Below are 19,676 nucleotides of genomic sequence, written 5' to 3'. Positions count from 1 at the left end.
ACCAAAATATCATGAATGAAAACAATAAACGACCGATCAAGCATCAACCTGAATACTCGGTTCATCGAATCCCTGAATGCTACAGGTGCATTGGCAAGCCCAAACAGCATCACCACGAACTCGTAATGACTATAACTATTTCAGAACGATGTCTTGTCTACGTCATCCTCCGTGACTCTCATCTGGTGGTAACCCAACCCTGGATCAATCTTAGAGAACCAAGATGCATCTTGAAACTAATCAAATATATCATTTATCCTAGGGAGTAGGTAACGATTCTTCACTGTCAGTTTGTTCAACTCCCGATAGCCTATGCACATGTGATGAGACCCATCATTCTTCTTCATGAACATGATTGGTGCTTCCCCAAGGTGAACTGTTCGGTTTGATAAACTGCTTGCCGAACAACTCCTGAAGCTGAGAGGACAATTCATGTATCCTAGGTGGCGTGAGGAAATATGGAGCCTTGGAAATCGGCACCACACTGGGGATCAGATCGATCCTGAACTCTACCTGCCTTACAGGAAGCACAGCGGGGAACTCATCTGGGAATACATCTGGAAGCTCCCTAACCACAGGCACATCAGAAACCAAAACTCTCCCCTCATCCCGGGTGTCAACCATATTAGCGAGATAACCCAAACATCCATGCTGAAGATAATGTCGAGCCCTGGTAGCTGAGCAAAAGGCCAAACCAACCCTAGTACCCCGTTATAAATAATAAATTCTCCCATATTTAGGCTTCGAACTATCATCTGCTATCTCTCACAGTCGATCATGGTTCCAAATTTGATTAACCAGTCCATCCTTACAATCATGCACACATCCCCCATGGGTATAGGAATCAAATCGATCGGATAAGACACCCCGAATATCTACAAGGTGCAATCCAAAAAAAAGCTCAATACAGAAATCCCGTGTTCGTTGGCAATGGAAACTCGTATCGGGCAATCCCAAAAAACGCTCAATGTAGAAATCCATAAAATACCCCAACTCAGTCACAATCGACAACAAAGCGGTTCAAGCCCGCTGATTCGCGATTTGGAGGTCAGAGGGTACCAAAATTTATGTTGCTGATGTAGCGTACCAAAATTTAAGACTAAAAATTTCAATTTTTATAATAATAAAACCATCATCCAAAACATTTTCATTAAACCATAATGAAACCAGAGTATGTCAAAATCATCCAAATACAACAGAGTCAAATAAAATGCGGAACAATATGGTGTGTGCGATGCGATCAACTCGAGATCTTCCCCTTCGATCTGGAAGTACCGGCAGCATAAACTGAAAATTGTAAGCACAAAGCTTAGTGAGTTCCATAAAATACCATATACCATACATATCTGCCAGCTCAAGGCTATGTGGGGTCTATTTCACCCCATATATATATATATATATATATATATATATATATATATATATATATATATATATATATATATATATATATATATATATATAGCAAACATGCACACAAACATATAACACATACAACCGGATTCACAAAGACTACAAGCACATAACATACCTTAGTGTCCTACAATATAGTGAGCAAACTCGCCTCAGTCTGTTGACAGTCAAACAAATGGTCAGGTTGTTGAACTGGAAATCCCCACTAAATCACAATTAAAGAAGTCCTAAGTAGAAATTAGGTTAGAAAATATAATGTTTCTATGTAAGTCCAAGACACTTATATAACTCGTTTTATTTAATACTTTTTAGTTAGAAAAAGTAAACTTTTTTATATAAACTGGTCAATCAGAAAAAAAAAATCTAAATACACTTTAGGTTATAAAAATACAATGTGTCAAAATCTTTAGAATTTACCAACTTTATGTTGACAAATGTATAAAATGCATGTGTTCTCAAGATCTTTAGCAGCTGGAAGAAATCGCACACTGAAAACTTTCGTTTTGCACCATGTTTTGTAAACGCCAAACTGTTAGATATGTATCATGTCTTAGTAGTAGACAACGACAATGTAATTTCTATTCTAGTAATAATGGAAGTTATCATTTTTTTGTACTCTTCAATGTATGTTAAGTAAGTGTAATCAATGACGGCATCGCACAACCCGACGTTTCCGCCGCTAGTCGGGGGTGTGACAACTAATCAAGATAGTCGGGAGACATAACCATTTTGTAATATAGCATTTCTGAAATCCAACAATCAGGCTAACATGCTCATCCTAGAAACCGCTCCTGTAAGTAGACCAATCAATATTCTTACTATAATTAATGATTAATCTTATATTTATAGGGTTTATAACAACAACTACGAATAAATTCAGTTACAGATAAGAGTAAGTGTAACTTAATCGACTAAATAAATCTAAAAGACTGCAAGTGTAACTTTGATGGTTTTTTTGACTTATAAGGATCCTTCCAAACTTCAACACTTTTCTAACAACACTAGAGAATGAGAAATCAAATCACGAGGGACTGAAATCTCAAGAGGGAGAAGGATATTTTGAGAGTGAAATGTGTAAGGAGAAATGAGGGAGAAACCCCTCCTTTTATAGCCTTAAAATAGACCTATGCATCACGTAATTTGGCACCTAGGAGCTACGAGCTATGTACTGACACCAGTGATGATAATCTTCTTTCCTTGTATGCAATCATAGAAATATGACTTTACACGCCGCGTAATGCCATTTACGCGTTACGTAATTGATGAAATTCGATGCAATCTTCAAAACACCATATCTTCTTCATAAGAGTTCCATTTTGACATTCTTTATATCCACGAGGTTCATATCCATGACTACGACAACTTTCATATAGATTACTTTGGTTAAGAAGTAATGTAGTTTCACTTTCATTTTTACAAATAACGGTGTGTATTTTATATATCTCAAAAAGTGAGAACGATGTGTTACACTTAGGCTTCTTTTGTGTCATACCTATGATAAATTCAAGAAAATCAAAAGTATTTAAAAAAATTCAACAAATTCAAAAAAAAACGTACACATGAACAAATTCACCGGATAAAATTTGATTCAACAAAAACTTCACCAGAAGTTCAGCAAAATAGGAAAAAAAATCACATGAACACATTTCATCAACATATACAACCAAAAAATCACACTGAGCAATTTCAGATTCAACATATTTCATATTTTTTCAACAAAACATTTCAAGCCTCAAGCAATCAATAAACAGATCACATGGACAAACGATTTTAGATAAAAAAAAAATCAGAGGAACAAAGGATTTCAAATAAATAAATCACATCAAAAAAGATTTTGATGTTTGTTTTATATAGTAAATATAAATTAGGTTTTATATTTATAAAACTGGTTCAATAAAACTAGTAACTAAAACACAATTGAGCACTTGTACTTGATCGAATGACTATACAGTTAAGGTAAGATCGAGTTGTCGAACACACAGGGAATGACAACGGATTAATTTTAGGATGTTTAACTCACAAAAAGCACACATCAACTACTAATAAATCAAGATAAACTGACCGGAAACAAGTCAATTCAGATGCTTTGACTCAAAGTTGATTATACCTTAAAAGTATGGTTGACTACTAATCCTATGATTTGGTCCATCACTAGTAGCAACTACTTTAATGGTCATAAACCAATTTTGATTCAAACAAACATAATTAGACCGATCCTCTAACTGCAGAAAATCAACAATATACAACCAAGAACAATCATCAATACATATGGATCTTCAATCAAACTTGACATAACAAATTAAATAACTTTAAACAATTTAAATGGAAAATTAAAACAATATCTTAAAGATTCATCAAGATAAAAACAAACAAAAAAGGTTTAAGACCCAAAATTAGAAAGTAAAACAAAACAAAAATCACAAAGAATGCCAAATATAGTAAATAAAGCAAACTATAGGAAGTCTCACATGATTTTCCTCTTAAATCCCTCATATCTCTGCTTCCATATCAGCTTAACAACCCCCCGTCCGCCTTCTGTACTCTCAAAACCGTTGTTTTGAGGTTTCATATCAACCATGTTGGTATATTGAATTAGAATTCTCATTAGCTAGGTTAAAGGGACATAACATGTCTAGTGCTTTTCAAAGTGTTTCAATAATATATATATATATATATATATATATATATATATATATAAACGACACAACCACAGAAGCGCTTGGGAGGGGAAAACTAGAGTGTGTCTCTGCCCACTTGAACTGGACCTCACTGACTGTCTATAAATATGTTTTATTCTATGAATACGTGTTATATGTTTTTTCATATGTATATATGTTTTTTATACGGTCTGTTATGTATACAAAAAACATATTTAAATACATATTATACAAATTAAATATTTTTTTATATAACTTTTGTGTATGAAGATATAATTTCCCATTTAAAACCATATAATCATAATAAGTATGTATTTAAATGTAAAGTATATATTTATACACAAAAATTTACATATAAACATATTTAATATGTATTGTTCTCATTTAAAAATATGTTTTGTACATAATAATACGTATTTCTATGTAAAATATACATATTTTTATGTAAAAGTCAAAATACGGTTAAAATACATAAAAATACATATTAAATGTGAATTTTTATATTTAAAAATATGTTTATACATAATAATACCCAAAAATATGTATTTAATACATGAATAATATGGAAATATAAGTATTATATTGAAAGATACATTAAATATGTATCAAAGTGTACAACATACGCAAAATGGATGTTACTAATTACAAAATCATGAGTTCTTGTTTTCTTTCATTTTGGTGCGCTGGCGTGGCTTGCCACATTAACCAAGATGCATAGTAAGCAGCCAGCCAAACATGGCTACCACGTGGCATAGTAACCGGCAGGTAAAAAAAAACACTCATGTATAGCTTACTAGATTAAGGCTAGTTTCATCTCTATTAACTCAAAAAACAAACAACACTAATAAGTAATCATGTGTTTGGGTTCCAAGGGAGTAACTCCTGAATCATTTTTAAACCCGTTTGCCCTCATCAATGATTGAACTCTTTCCAATTCACTCCACTTTCCCATATCAGTGTACAAACTACACAATTCAACATAGCAAGTATGGTCATTTGGTGCAAGTTTTATAAGTTTCCAAGCTGCAAGTTCGCTCATTTCTAAGTCCCCATGAGCTCTACACCCAGCAAAAAGAGCTCCCCATACACTTTTACTAGGCTCAAACGGCATTTCCTTGATGATTTCCATGGCCTCTTTTAAAGAACCCGAACGTGCTAAAAGATCAACCAAACAAGCATAATGCTTTGCATTTGGAAGAAACCCGTATTTCCTGTTAAATAATGAAGAAAAGATTTCTCTCCCCTTTTGTACTAATCCAGAATGAGCACAAGCAGATAGTACCACAACCATAGTCATTTCATCAGGCTTGATACCCTCTTCTTGTTCCATTCTTGAAAACCACCACAACACATCTTCAACATGTTTTGTCATGGCTAAACCCTTAAGAAAGGAATTCCAAGTGAACACATTCTTCTGTTTCATGCTAAGAAAAACATCTATAGCATCTTCAATCCTACCGCATTTTCCATACATGTTGACCAATGAAGTCCCCAAGATCACATCAAGTTCCCATGAGTTCCTCTTTATAAACTCGTGTATCCAAACACCCATGTCAATAGCACCACAACTCGCACATGTTGCTAACGCATTAACCATGGTCACCTGATTAGGCGCCACACCTGCATAATGCATTTGGTTAAATGTCAATAATGCATCATTAAGCTTCCCACATTGTCTATATCCGGTAAGCATAACCGTCCAGGAGACCACATCTCTTTGAGACATTTCATCGAACATCTGGCGACACAGCCCCATTTCCCCACCTGACGAATATAGACTCATCAATGAATTTTCGACGTAAATGTCATTAAGATGACCCAGTTTAATGATATGTGTATGAACTGCTTGGCCTCTTAAGGTGTCTTTAAGGTCGGAGAGGGATTTAAGGACAAGAGGGAAGGTGTAGTTGTTGGGATAAATGGAGTTGCGGTTCATGTGGGCGTAGAATGATATTGAAGCATGAGGCGTTAATGCTTTCATGAGGGTGTTGCATATGCGGACGTGGGGTTTGAAGTCGAGGTGACGGGTGTAAAGGAGGTAAGCTGAGGTTAAGAGGGAAAAGGATTTGCAAGCAGCGATGAAGTAGTGGGCTACGGTAATGTTGAGATAGAGGTGGCGATGATGATGGATGAGCTGAGCTTGGATCTGGTCGATGTGAGAGGCGGAGTTACAGTTTTTCAGTAGATGGATGATTCTGTTCATCTGTGCGGATGACCGAAAGAAGATGAAGCATACAAGGCAAAATCCATCGACCAATTCTCTTTTGATTTTGAAAAAACTATATATTTGAGAGTTACTCATAAAAATGTAATCTTATTGTAATATTTTGAATTATTTTTTTTTTCATATTATTTTTTTTATTTTATTAAATTTTACGTAATATTTTAATATATTAATTGCAATAAATCATCTCTAATAAATAAATGTTTTTTGTCACTTTTATTCAATTTATCAAATATCATTTTATGGTTATTTTGAATTAATTTTTTTTCCACATATCATTTTATGAGCTTTTCTATTTTATTAAATTCCACATAATATTTTAATATAGTAAGTACAATAAAGGTAGTAATAAATGGGTATTAATTTCATTAATGAACTCACATTTTAATTTTAAAATTCTCAAAATTAAATCTTATTAGTTTATTTATTTATTTATTCAAATTTAAAAGATAAAAAACATTTCTATTATAATAATTCATTATTTTTTTATTTTCTTATAAATTCAAAATTTTCTTATATATATATATATATATATATATATATATATATATATATATATATATATATATATATATATATATATAATTAACTCATGTAATATATAGATCTCACAACTAGTGTAGAAAATATATGAATAACAACTGTAGAGTCATACGAATGAGTCGATGACAATTGGTTACTCATTAGTCATTATCACTTTAACCCAATGACAATCATGCAATTTAGAGAAATATAGCCAAAACTCATTAAAACAAAAAGTAATAGATTGCTTAATTGCCATTCACATGTACATACACATATGTATACATCATATAAATATATTTTGGGTCTATGCTACACATACAATTTGGGTCTATGCTATACACTACTACGCTAATATCTAAATAGACTATATAACTAATATACACTAATACATATCTATAGTTCGAGGGATAGATGAAGATCGAACTATAACTAATATACACTAATACATCTCTATAGTTCGAGGGATAGATGAAGATCGAACTCTTAGACTGGATTTGAAATCAGAAAATAGTTAATAAAGTAGACCCTTCGTGAAGATGTTTGCGTACTGAAGTGAGGATGGGACGTGTAACACTCGAGCCTGTCCAGTAACAACTCTATCCCGAACAAAGTGAATGTCAATATATATATATATATATATATATATATATATATATGTATGTATGTATTTCACCCACTAATGTTATAAAAGATTGATAGAAAGATACACTACACTAACATTGTTACAGTATACGATGGTGACCTTTGTTAAAGGGCAATGATGATCGCATAGAAGATTTTGTAACCAACAAGTCTCTACAACTACATTGGCCTCCCCTCAATATTCAACTTCGAAACTGGACCAAGAAACGGTTGCCCGACATTTGGAGGACCATGAAATAATGTTGTCTCCCAAGTAAACATAATAACCACTGGTGGAGCGCTCAGATTCAGGACACCCCCATGATATCTGAGTAAGCAATGAGATATGTAGTTGTTGAGGGGTGGATATGAATACAAAAATCAATTGTGCCCCAATATAGCAAAGATTGTGCTTAAGAGCATGAAGATGAGGCCTGCGAGGGTCATGTGATAACTCTGTATGTGGCTTAGCAGGGCTGCGACATGGATTGCATGTAGTCATGTGTGCTCGATCGAAAAGTCCAACGCATATTTGCGTTGGGAAAGGAACTGTACAGGCGATTGTTGAGAGACGGATATGTCGATGAAGTAGGACAGGTGGCCCAGATCAGTCAATACAAACTCAGTGGAAAGAAAAAATATGGTGCGCTGAAGAAGCTCTGAAGATGACATTATGAGGATGATGTCATCAATGTATACAAGTAAATATGCAATCTCGTCCTTCCTTCGAAAAATAAATAGGGAGGAGTCGGTTGTGCTATGAACAAAACCGATGCATATAATGTACTATATGAACCACTGAAACCAAACTTTAGAAGCCTATTTGAGGTCGTAAAGAAACTTCTGTAACTGGCAGGTATAGTTAGGATTAGTAGAGTCGTAGAATTCAGGAGGTTGGTGCATGTAAACCGTCTCCTGCAGTTGACCGTGAAGGAATGTATTATTCACGTCTAACTGTTGAATAGACTAGTGTATCATTGTTTATTTATGGGTTAAAACAAGCATCTAGGGATTGGTATCATCATTTTGATGAGAACATCAAAAAGTTTGGTTTCTCATAAAGTCCTGATGAACCATGTGTATGCATCAAAGCAAGTGGGAGCCATATTGTTTTTCTAATTCTGTATGCCGATGGCATATTGTTGATCGAGAAAGTTATTCTATCGTTGAAGGAGACTAAGGCCTACCTTAGTAAGTCTTTTCAAATGAAATATCTAGGAGATACTGCATACATACTCGACATTAAAATATATAGAGATAGATCCCAAAGATGCATTGGTTTGAGTTAGAGCACGTACATTGACAAAGTCTTAAAACGTGTTTCAATGGATAACTCAAAACGAGGAATTGTATCCATATTGCCATGTACCATTCTTTCTAAGGCGACAACCTAGTATTGAATATGAGATCAAAATAATGAGCCGCATACCATATGCTTCAGCAGTAGGTTCAATAATGTATGTTATGACATGTACAAGACCGGATGTAGCTTATGTTATTAGTTTGACTAGTAGGTATTAAGGTACTTTTGGTGAAAAACATTGGATGGTTGTTAAGAACATACTTAAGTACTTAAGAAGTACTAAAGATATGTTTCTAGTTTATGGAGGAGTTAAAGAAGAGCTTAATTTAAGATGTTAAACTGATGTTGGATTCAACATTGATCAAGATAACTCGCGATCACAGTCGGGATACGTTTTCACTCTTAATGGAAGAGCCATTTCCTGGAAAAGTTCAAATCAAGAAGCGGTCGTACTTTCTACAACACAATTTGAGTATATAGTTGTGTGTGAGGCAGCTCAAGAAGTTGATTGGATGAAGAAACTCATCGGTGATCTGGATGTTGTTCCAAGCATAAAAAATGTCATTGATATCCTTTCTAACAACACTGGTGCTATTGTTATCGCAAGAGACCCGATTGTTACCAACAAGACTAGACACATTTAGCGGAAATTCAATTTCATTCGTCAGGAATTGGAATTAGGAAATGTACGCATTAAGAAGGTTCATACAGATGATAATCTAGCAAATACGTTCACAATGGATCTACCTCAAAACAAGTTTGAGAGTCATGCAAAAGGAATCCGTCTTCGACTAGCTAGTGATTGGATTTAAATTTGTACTTTACTAATATTTGGATATTCAAAACTATGTAGCAATGATATGTAATCTTTTTTGATATATGGGATATCTCTTTTGTGTATTATTGTGTCTATATTAGCATGTTATTTGATCCTTGAGTAATTAAATTATTCAAAATTATCCAAAGTCGGTCACTATTGTGGGAGAAACTATGAATTAAGACTAATATGAATAAGCTAGGTTGATTTCAAGTGGTGAGATAGCAAAGTGTTGCATCCAAATTCATATGTACTTGTTAGAGAACAACTATTGGATATGACCCGCAACAAGAGTCACTTCATGGATCATTATGATAAGTGAGTTTTAAACATGAGTAAATATCTTTATATCTTTGGACCTGAGATACATACTGGAGAACTTAATTATGGAGATTTTTATACCTTGACATGGTTAAACGTTGTTTGTAACTATGCAATTATAAAAGCCTTCGTTGGGTAGAGCATGAACTATAGAGGAATGTGCATGTAGTCAAGATTGGATTTGTTCCGCTTATGTGTTAAGAGTTAGACATCAAAGGTGCCATACTTAAAAGTTGGATGTCAAATGAGAATGATCACATTCCATGTCTCATATCCAACATGATTTCTCTAACAAAGATAATATTAATACACTTAACTCATACTTCAATTGTAGCTAGTGAGCTCCTGGAATTGGATGTTGATTTATGGAACCATTTCGTGTGTTGTTAGGGGTAGTAGTCCATTGCTAGACGCCAACTACTGTCTAGGTCAGTCTTTAATGAATCTTGTGCAAGTAAGATATTGTTGGATCTATATGCTCAAGAATCATTATTGCGTGACATTGCTATGACATATGATCCTATATGGTCACACCTTAATCAAGTTGGTACTTATTGAATATTTATTAAGTAATTTTTTATTAATCAATAATTCAACTCTTGTATTTAACTAGGGAAAAATTAATGTTTTATGAAAACAATATCATAAGAAGTAGAAAACTAGTCATTATATGATATGGTATCATATTATAAGTCATGTACAAAGTTTTGGACACTTTCGTTAACCATGATTAAATCAATGACTTACTCTACCATGGTTAAAAGACTAGTAAGGAAATTTTGTCTTCTTTAGGGCCTTATGGTCGTAAGTTTTAGAGGCATGGAGGTTGCTTGTCAACCTCCATCCTCTTGTCCCACATGCCTCTCTTTTGTAGCCAATACTTTAGAGTATTATATTCAAAATGATTTACTTTGCATGGGGTATTTAAATAGGCTCTCTTGCATGAAAAAAGTTGGTCTTCTACTTCTCAGTCTCTCTAAAAGTCGAGAACATCTAAGCTAGAAGAATTCTCCACCTTCTGAAGTTCTTACTTGGATTTTGGTGATCACTTTGTATATTTCTTTTAGTACTTAATTGTTTAAGAACTCAAGGCTTAAAGAACAAATTCATACAAGAAGAAATCTAGCAATTTTGGTACCTTTTTCTTGTTGGTGGGTTACTTGTAGAGAAGATCAAGTTGCTTGTTCTTGTTATCTACTTCAACACCCCAAATCCAAGAGGGTCCACAGGCATCAAAGGTTGTTATCTCTAAACACCCTATGGTTGTTTTAATATCATTTTAACCTCTTTAAAAAGATCTTTAATGGTTTGGTTTTTTATATACTCGAAATTTGTAAGAATTTTTTTATAGCTCCCGTTGCCGTTTTTTTATGAAAAACTATTTATTTTATGTATCAAAATCCATTAGATGGTGTCAAGAAAGTCATATGAGGGAGAAGTGTTTGGATACATGGAGCGGAAAGGGAAGGATGACTCATAGAAAACAATGTGGCAAGATATAATGATCTTGCAAGAGACAATATCAAAGCAATAATACCCTCATTGATGGGATGGATAACCAAAGAAAACATAACGTGTGGTACGTGGGCAAGTTTATGAGGAGGGTTGATGTAAGGGTAACAAGGACACCCAAAAACTTTGAGATGTATAAAAGATAGTTTTTGTTTGAATAATTTGATGTAATTAATTTGATTTTCAATAGATGTATAGGGTGTAAGGTTAAGAAGATGTGTGGCCATATGGAGAGCTTCAACCCAATATTCATGAGAGATGTGAGCTTAGAGTAAAAGGGTATGTATGATGTTATTTATAGTTCATATCATACGTTCATACATACCATTTTGTTGAGATGTGTATGGACAAGAGAATAAAATTTTAATTCCATTTTGATCAAAAAAATTGTGAAAATAGCAATTATCAAATTCACCCCCATTATCACATTGAAAATATTGAATTTCTTGTTCGAATTGATTTTTGATAAAAGCAAAAAAAAATGTAAGAATTTGTTTATGACATCATATTTGTTTCGTAGAGGATAAACAAATGAAAGTGTGAGTAATGGTAAAAAATAAAATTATATTATATTCCGCTATTACTCGGTATGGTGGATGTCCATCATCCGAGTGTATGATAGCAATGGGTTCCGAAACAATGGAAGTAAAACTAGAAAGAGATAAACAAACATGTTTGACTAAATGGAATGTGTCACAATAAAGGAATTTATACGTTTATTACATGGTATCAAATTATTAGAAACTATGTTTTGTAGCGTACGAGGGCTTGGATGACCAAGACATTGATGCCACAGAGCGGGGCTAATGGAAAGGAGGGCCACATACAACTGGATCAGGTGGCTTCGTGAAAGTGGGGTAGAGATCACTGGTACTATCAGAGCGGATAATCACTCAAAAAGTTCTTCACCAAAAAAAACCAAACTCATCAAATTAAACATCAACTTTGTTATCTTTGTAAATTTACGGAGAGAGACAATGTTCTTGATAATATTGGGTGTAACAAAAACACTATGTAAATGAAGTGGATGGTGTTTGTAAGGAATGAAAGTGTGACTAGTGTGAGTAACAAGAATAAAGGAACCATTTCCAATCAAAACTGAATTAATATTGCTATTGTTACTAAAGGAATTGAGAATACCTGATTCCGAGACTAAATGGGGAGCGACATGCACCCATGTCCATGAACCAAATATAATCATTAGGATATTTAAGAGACATAAAAATAAAGACTCGATGTTTGTAGCTTGGGCATTTGAACCATAGGGAACCAATTCCAAGGTAGTTGCATTGGAGATGACTGAGAAACATGGAATGCAAAATGGGTCGATGGTGATGGAGACCGTCTGAGGATTCCAGGATTTTGTCGAGTGACTGAATGCTGGCGAACAGAGGTGTAACGCTGCTGCAGCGGTCGGTAATTAAAGCACGAAGATGGAGTCCACCAAGGCGGGGGGTAGCTGAGCCAAGGTAGCGCTTGAGATAACATAAACTGCTGATATTGTAGACATTTGACAGAGGGATGCTAGCGATGATTGTTGCAACTGTAGCAACGACTATCGCAGCTGTGTCTGCGACAGTTGTTGCAAGGCGATCCTCGCTTATTGTTGTTGTGGTTTAGATCACGGGTAGGCTTCCCCTGGGTATGTAGAACTTGAGAAGCCCAATATGTTGGATTGGTGTCTAAGTCCATAACTATTTTGGTATATACTTGACCCAATTATGAGCATGGTCCTTTTGGGTTGCCTTCACCATAGCAACTTGTAGGATGAATTATGGAAAGAGAAAGGTTTAATTATGATTTATTAATATATTATGAGAATAATATATTAAAGGAGAAATCATATAGTTTAATTTATATTAGTCAAGAATTAATTAAGAATTAATTTTGTGGCTAAAAGAGATTAATTAAACTTAGGGGACTGGATTTGTAATTATAAGATAATTGCAATTGGGCTATGGATCACCTAATAATATAGGTTGGACGAATTTTGTGGGAAGCCCATAAGGAATTCGTCCAAGGGATATAATTAAAGGAGTCCATGGGCTGCTTAGGGCCTAAGTAGTCAGATTAGAGTTTTCTAAGTGCAAAACCCTAATAGCCTAAGTATATAGACCCCTAAGGCCCTAAAAGCATGGCTAACACTAGTGAAGAGTTTCCTGGACATTTTGGCTTCCTCCTTTCTTCTCTTCTTCATCCAGTTGCTTAGTGGTATTTGTGACTCCATTAGAGGTGCAACACTTGAGGCAATAAGCTTTCTGAAGCCAATTACAAGAAGGATTAGATTGTTATTGCTATATAACAATCAAAGGTTAGATCTAAACCTTATTTTAGGTTAATATGATTAATTGTATGCTAGAGCTAGGGTTTATTGTTTTGGATATTCAATTGCATGTTCATTAGACAAACTAGATCCAAATGCTATTAGGGTTTGCATGTACACCATAGGAATGATGTAGTGCTCAAAACCCATCAAAATATTGGTCCGAGTGAATGGCTCGAGAGGGACATATCCGATCAAACCGTTGCTCTTCAAGAACATGCATGGGATAGGCTTGAAGAAAGCTTGGAAAAGGCTCACGATGATGGATAAGAGTGGCAATATTATGAAACTTGGGATCCATGTCATTAAGGATATGAGTTACTAAGGTTTTCTCGAGAACGAGAGGCCTGATGTTGGCTAATAACTCTGAAACAACATTCATCTTTTGAAAATACTTAACAATGGATCGATCCCAAAGAACCCTAGTGGATAACTCGTTTTCAAGTTCTATTGCCCGCGAATCTTTGTTGTCACGAAACAAATCTTCAAGAGATTTCCAAACATCATGAGCCTTATAGCATTTTTTAGAACCATAGTGAGAAGAGGTTAGGAGAGGGTGCTATAAATCCATACGTCAATAAGGGAATCAAGGTTGTGTCATGCATCGTGTTTGTCGTATTTTTGATTAGAGGTGCCATCAAGATGACCAGAAACGTCATATACTCTGTAATGAGTCTCGAAAAGAACTCTCTAAGCATCATAGTTCAATTGTTTCAAGTCAAGAATCAAAGGAACAAAAGCTTTAATATTGGTGATTCTATAAGGTTTGATACTGTTGTCGGCCATGAGAAATGAGAGGATAAAAAATCGCTCACAGTAGTGGATAATAAGGAAAGTGACAACAGGTAGGGTTACGATGTAACGCCCGTAGATCCGGGCTAGTCAATTTAGAAACAATAAGCATCAACAATGAGTTTTTGATGGAAGATTATTTAGAAGGAATAATCTTAACCAAGTTTTAGTATATGTTACAAGGGTTTCGTACATATAAAGAACGCCGAAATCTGAGTTACAACAAAGAAGTTATGGCCCGTCGAAGTTTTACGGCAAAACCGGCGCGACACCGGGAAACGTAAATAGTGAATTTATGATAGAGGACTTTTTAGCCTTATTAATCTAAACAAAAGTTTTAGTATACGTTAAACCGAGAACATACAAAAAAAACACCCAAATCTGACTTCGTATGAAGAAGTTATGATTTTTTTCTAAGATTTGGCTTAGCAGTGCACGACCCAAAACTCGAATTCTAGTTCGAGCGGTTTTTGGCCTACGCGACCTAAATGAGAATTGAAGATCTTATTAATAGGAACTCAACGATAAAAAGATAGACGAAAACGGAGTCCGTATGAAGGAGTTACGAATTCTTTGCGGTCATTTAACAGTCTAATCTCCTCCTACTGTTGAATTTAAGATCGGTCGAGAATTAGCCGATGGAGTCTAAATGAAAATTGTAGATCTTGTTTTTACCTACGCTTGGATATAAAGAACGTCAAAAACAAAGTTCGTATGTGAAAGTTATGAATTTTTGAAAATCGGCTGATTTCCACCTTATGTGCGATGCCATGTGTCAGCACCAGGCGAAACCTTGGAGCCTACGCAACACCACGACGTGGTGAGAGGCACCATGACATGGTGACGACCCAGACAACCTATAAATAGAGGTGTCGGGTGAAGTTCATTCCTCACTCCTTCAATCCCTTATTTCTCTCTCTAACCCACCCCCCCCCCCCCCCCCCCCAAAAAAAAAAAAAAAAAAAGCCTAGGGAATCTCCTAGCACGAGGCGGAAGCCCTGTAGCGCCCAACGGCTCCGAAAAGAAGAGTCTTCGTCTTAGAAACTCTGCTTCGGCAGAGCCCGGTTTTGAGAAAAACTCGTTGTAAGTGAGCTACGTCAACCATATCTTTAGTATAACTTATGTTTTAATATAGGAACATTATTAGGACCTTAAAATAATTATTTGGGCTATTATTATGAGTTATATAAGAGTGTTTCGCAATGCTTATATAATAGTAATAATAGCTAGACTATTAATTAGTTGCGGTTAACGTTATACTAAACCCTAGTGATATTGATACTAGGTTTTGTCAAGGGAAAATTGTTTTGAGATAACAAAGTGTTGTCCGAGTACCGAGTCACCACCTTTTCAAGTGAGTGCATAGTTACTTTCATCTTACACATAGATATAAAGTATTTTATATAAACTACGTGCTATGTGTGCATATTACTTGAATACTTGTTGTTTATGTTGGATGAACGAATTTATATATCTTTTAAATGATTTAAACTATATACGTATTATATATATCTACAAAATGTGTTGGGTAGAACATCAGGTAGATTAAAGATGAGATAAATGATGAGCGATGAGAGATGAGATGAATGATGAGCGATGATATATAAGTGGTAAAATATAGTGAGAAGTGATGAGCCAAAGAGATGAGCCAAACGATGACCTAAGCGATGACCCAAGTGATGGCCTCGTCATCTAGCAGAGTATGGATGACAACCATGGACTATTCTAGACAGTCTAGTGAAACACTAGCAGGCTCGCAACATGTAAGTGTTATGAACGATGAGTTTACCGGTGTACTCTAAAAACCCATTGACATGTATTGCGAGTGGACTCTCGAAAACGATATTGTCAATAAACGAAATAACCCTAGCAGTTGTGCTCGAAGGACAATATTGACAGTTGTGCCTCATAGAGAATGTCACAATAATGGCAGCTGCGCCTAAGTGATAGAATTAGCAGTTGTGCTTGACAACGATGGACTTCGTACCTATTCCTTAGGATAATCCTTAGGAATGAATGAATGAGAAATAGCTGATTCTTAGGGTAGATCCTTAAGAGTAAAGAAGATAATAGGGATGGGCAATTGGGTTAACTGATTGATGATTAAACATAATAATTATATTATTGTGGGTTGAAAACCCTATGTACTCACCAGGTTTCCCAACCTGACCCACTCAGTTTATTTATATTACAAATGTTGATATGAAGTCACATTACACTGAGAGATTAAAGGAGATATAAATCACTAGTGATAATGAATATAAGTTTTGTTTATGTTTACGTTTCAGTATTGACGATGACATCTCAAATGTTTTAAAATGAATACAAATACTTTTCTTCGGAAATGCTTTGATAACATATTTATCATATTTTACTGGGAACAAATTCCGCAACATTTTTATTAAAAAAGGTACTCTGATTTTTATAAAGCATAAACAAAATCGGTCTTTTCTGGCCGTGAAAATGGGGATGTCACATACGAGGATCAATCTTCTGATACCATTGTATCAGAGCTCTAGGTTAAAACCATACTGTTGACCACAAGTTGCAGTTGTTCCCCTTCTCCAATCCCATTCTCATCTTTTTCCTCCTAAAGAAAACTTCTCTCATATAAACAATCATCGTAGCCTTAGTTGCTACCTTCTCTGACGTCTTTTAGAGTCGACTTAACCGGACATCAGTTCTTCACTGTCGCTGGTGCATCTAGTTCTAACCGGTAAATCCTTCACCATTGTTGTCATCTCAAGATCTATTCGTCGTTGCCATCATTCACGTCTTGAAATCCAGTTACTACCGTCGATATGTCCAGTTCTTGATCTCCGTCGGCCTCCATCTTCTACTTTTTATCTTCATCTATGTCTTATGTCTTATGGTTTTGTTTTTCCAGTTTAATCGTGTAGGGAAATTTAGGGTTTGTGGTGGAGATCTGGATACCAACTTGGATCATGATATCACTTTCCAAACTGATATTTCTACCCTATGCCTGGGTTACAAGAAATTAAGCCTAGGATAATCCAAGTGTACACTTACGATTGTAGGCACATAAATCGTAAGTCAATATGCTAGAGGATTCTATGAAAGTATGACGAAAACGAGAGCTTAAGATCGTAACCCTCTTCCGAAGAGGAAGAATTGTTTATATATTAAACGAGATTAGGGTTTCATTAGGGTTGAGCCGTCATTAGTTGCTTTGGATGCAAGTAATGTTAATCCGGATTTAATGAGGATTTAGGGTTATCAAAACTAACGAGTTTCGTTAGTTTTACCATAATCACCCCCAAGAAATTGAATGTTCCACTATGTTTCCATATGTAAAATGCGGGACCCCAGCCAGAGGCTCTACCCTTGGACCCCGCTAGGGGCGCTACCCCTAGACCCCGCTAAAGGGGCGTTGCCCCTTTGGAAACCCCGGACCCAGGGGCGCTACCCCCGGACCCCCGACTAGTCGTCGAACCGACTTCCAATTCGATCTTATACATGTGTGCACTCCACATAACCCCATACATATATTATAGTACAAATTGTGAAGCATGTTAGTTTCAGTTACTTAAAATGACATGGTGACACTAAAATAACCAACAAATCGTCCCCTCCCGATAAAACTGCGGGGGAATGTTAGTGATTAGGGTTTAGGCCTATGCCCCTTAGGGTTTAGATTAGACCACTCTTATATCCTTATTTATATGAGTTTTAACACTTACCGAAAACGATCTATTATCTTACAACAAAGACAAATAAAACATATAACCATATGTCCATATTATAAAACTCGATATATAGTGTTGACAATATTTGTAACTTAGTGTAATATTATTTTCTTATTTGAGTTAAATTTTGTATTTGACTTATAAGATTATGTTTTGTGGACTAAGCAATAAAAACCGATATGGTAAAACTAGTTGAAAAGTTAGGTGATACTTGAATACTACTAGTTTATAGAAAATGACATTTGATAAACTAGTTGGAATATATAATTTATAATTAATAAAGTGTATTGTTATTGTATCTCATATCGGTGTGACACAGTTTTATAAGTGATCATATAATGTTGAAGTTTCAATTCTCTCCACAAGAGCTCTTTTTAATAGTTGATATAAGGCTACATATATCTGATATGTATATTTGACAAATTTTTAAAAAACATAGTAAGATCGTTGAAACATTAGTCCAAGTAGTTTGTTAGAAAACTGGAGTTTGGCAAAAATAACAACCTAAAAATACTTGAAAAACAAGCAAATAACATGCCAATTATAGTTTTATTTAAGTATTTTTATTTTAATTTTCTATCAAATTCATAATCAAATTTGAATAACATTTTAAAGAAACTCTAACCTTGCCACCTTGGTATAAAAGCATCTATGTAAAGTTATTTCACACTATTGAATAGAGTTACAAATTTACACTTCCTACTCATTTAGATTTATCTTTAACGACAATATGATTATAAAATTGAATAAGTTTAACTATATATATAAGAAAAAGGAACATCTTTATGTTATTCTCAATTTAATAAATTAATCATGAATAACCTAAAGTTACATCTCTGAAGAAAACCAAAAGTCCCTCCTCATCACATACATCGGGGTGTTTGGTTTGTTTTTTTAAGAGGCAAAAATTCTTTTTGGAAAAGTTACAAAAAATCAGGTCTTTCTAACTTTTTCAAAAAATCACTTTTCCTTCTATCTAAAATCCAAAAATCACTTTTAAAATATTTTTACAAAACATTATTTGTCATTTATCTTTTCCAAAAATAACTTTTGTCTTTCAAAAAGCAAGCAAACACCCCATCATCATCGTTTTATAATAATTTGCAATAATCATATGTTAGGAAATAATTAATCATAAAGAACCTAAAGTTACACCTAAATCTCAAGATAGCCAAAAGTTCCTCCTCATCACATCATTGTCGTTTTATAATAATTTGCAATAACCATATGTTATTATAATAATTTGCAATAATCATATGTTAGGAAATAATTAATCATAAAGAACCTAAAGTTACACCTAAATCTGAAGAAAGCCAATAGTTCCTCCTCATCACATCATTGTCGTTTTATAATAATTTGCAATAACCATATGTTAGGAAATAATTAGGGGTTTGAGCGTTTAGTGTTTTTGTAAGCGAGGAGGAACGTAGAAAGAAAATTGAAAAAATTTAATTTTATTAT

The 19,676-nt window shown here is 34.6% G+C and overlaps 1 protein-coding gene across 1 annotated transcript; it reads right to left on the bottom strand.

The window, feature by feature from the left end:
• Positions 1-4,677: 4,677 nt before the first annotated feature.
• On the bottom strand, positions 4,678-6,332 carry LOC145011620 (pentatricopeptide repeat-containing protein At5g06540-like). Its single transcript, XM_078970358.1, has one exon. The coding sequence runs from the start codon at positions 6,271-6,273 to the stop codon at positions 4,912-4,914; it is 1,362 nt and encodes a 453-aa protein (XP_078826484.1). The 5' UTR covers positions 6,274-6,332; the 3' UTR covers positions 4,678-4,911.
• Positions 6,333-19,676: the final 13,344 nt, after the last annotated feature.

This window comes from Lactuca saligna, chromosome 8 (assembly GCF_052625555.1).
Source record: "Lactuca saligna cultivar CGN05327 chromosome 8, ASM5262555v1, whole genome shotgun sequence".
Classification (NCBI taxonomy): Eukaryota; Viridiplantae; Streptophyta; class Magnoliopsida; order Asterales; family Asteraceae; genus Lactuca; species Lactuca saligna.
Note: the sequence above shows the minus strand (reverse complement) of the source record. Positions and strands in the feature narration are given on the sequence as shown.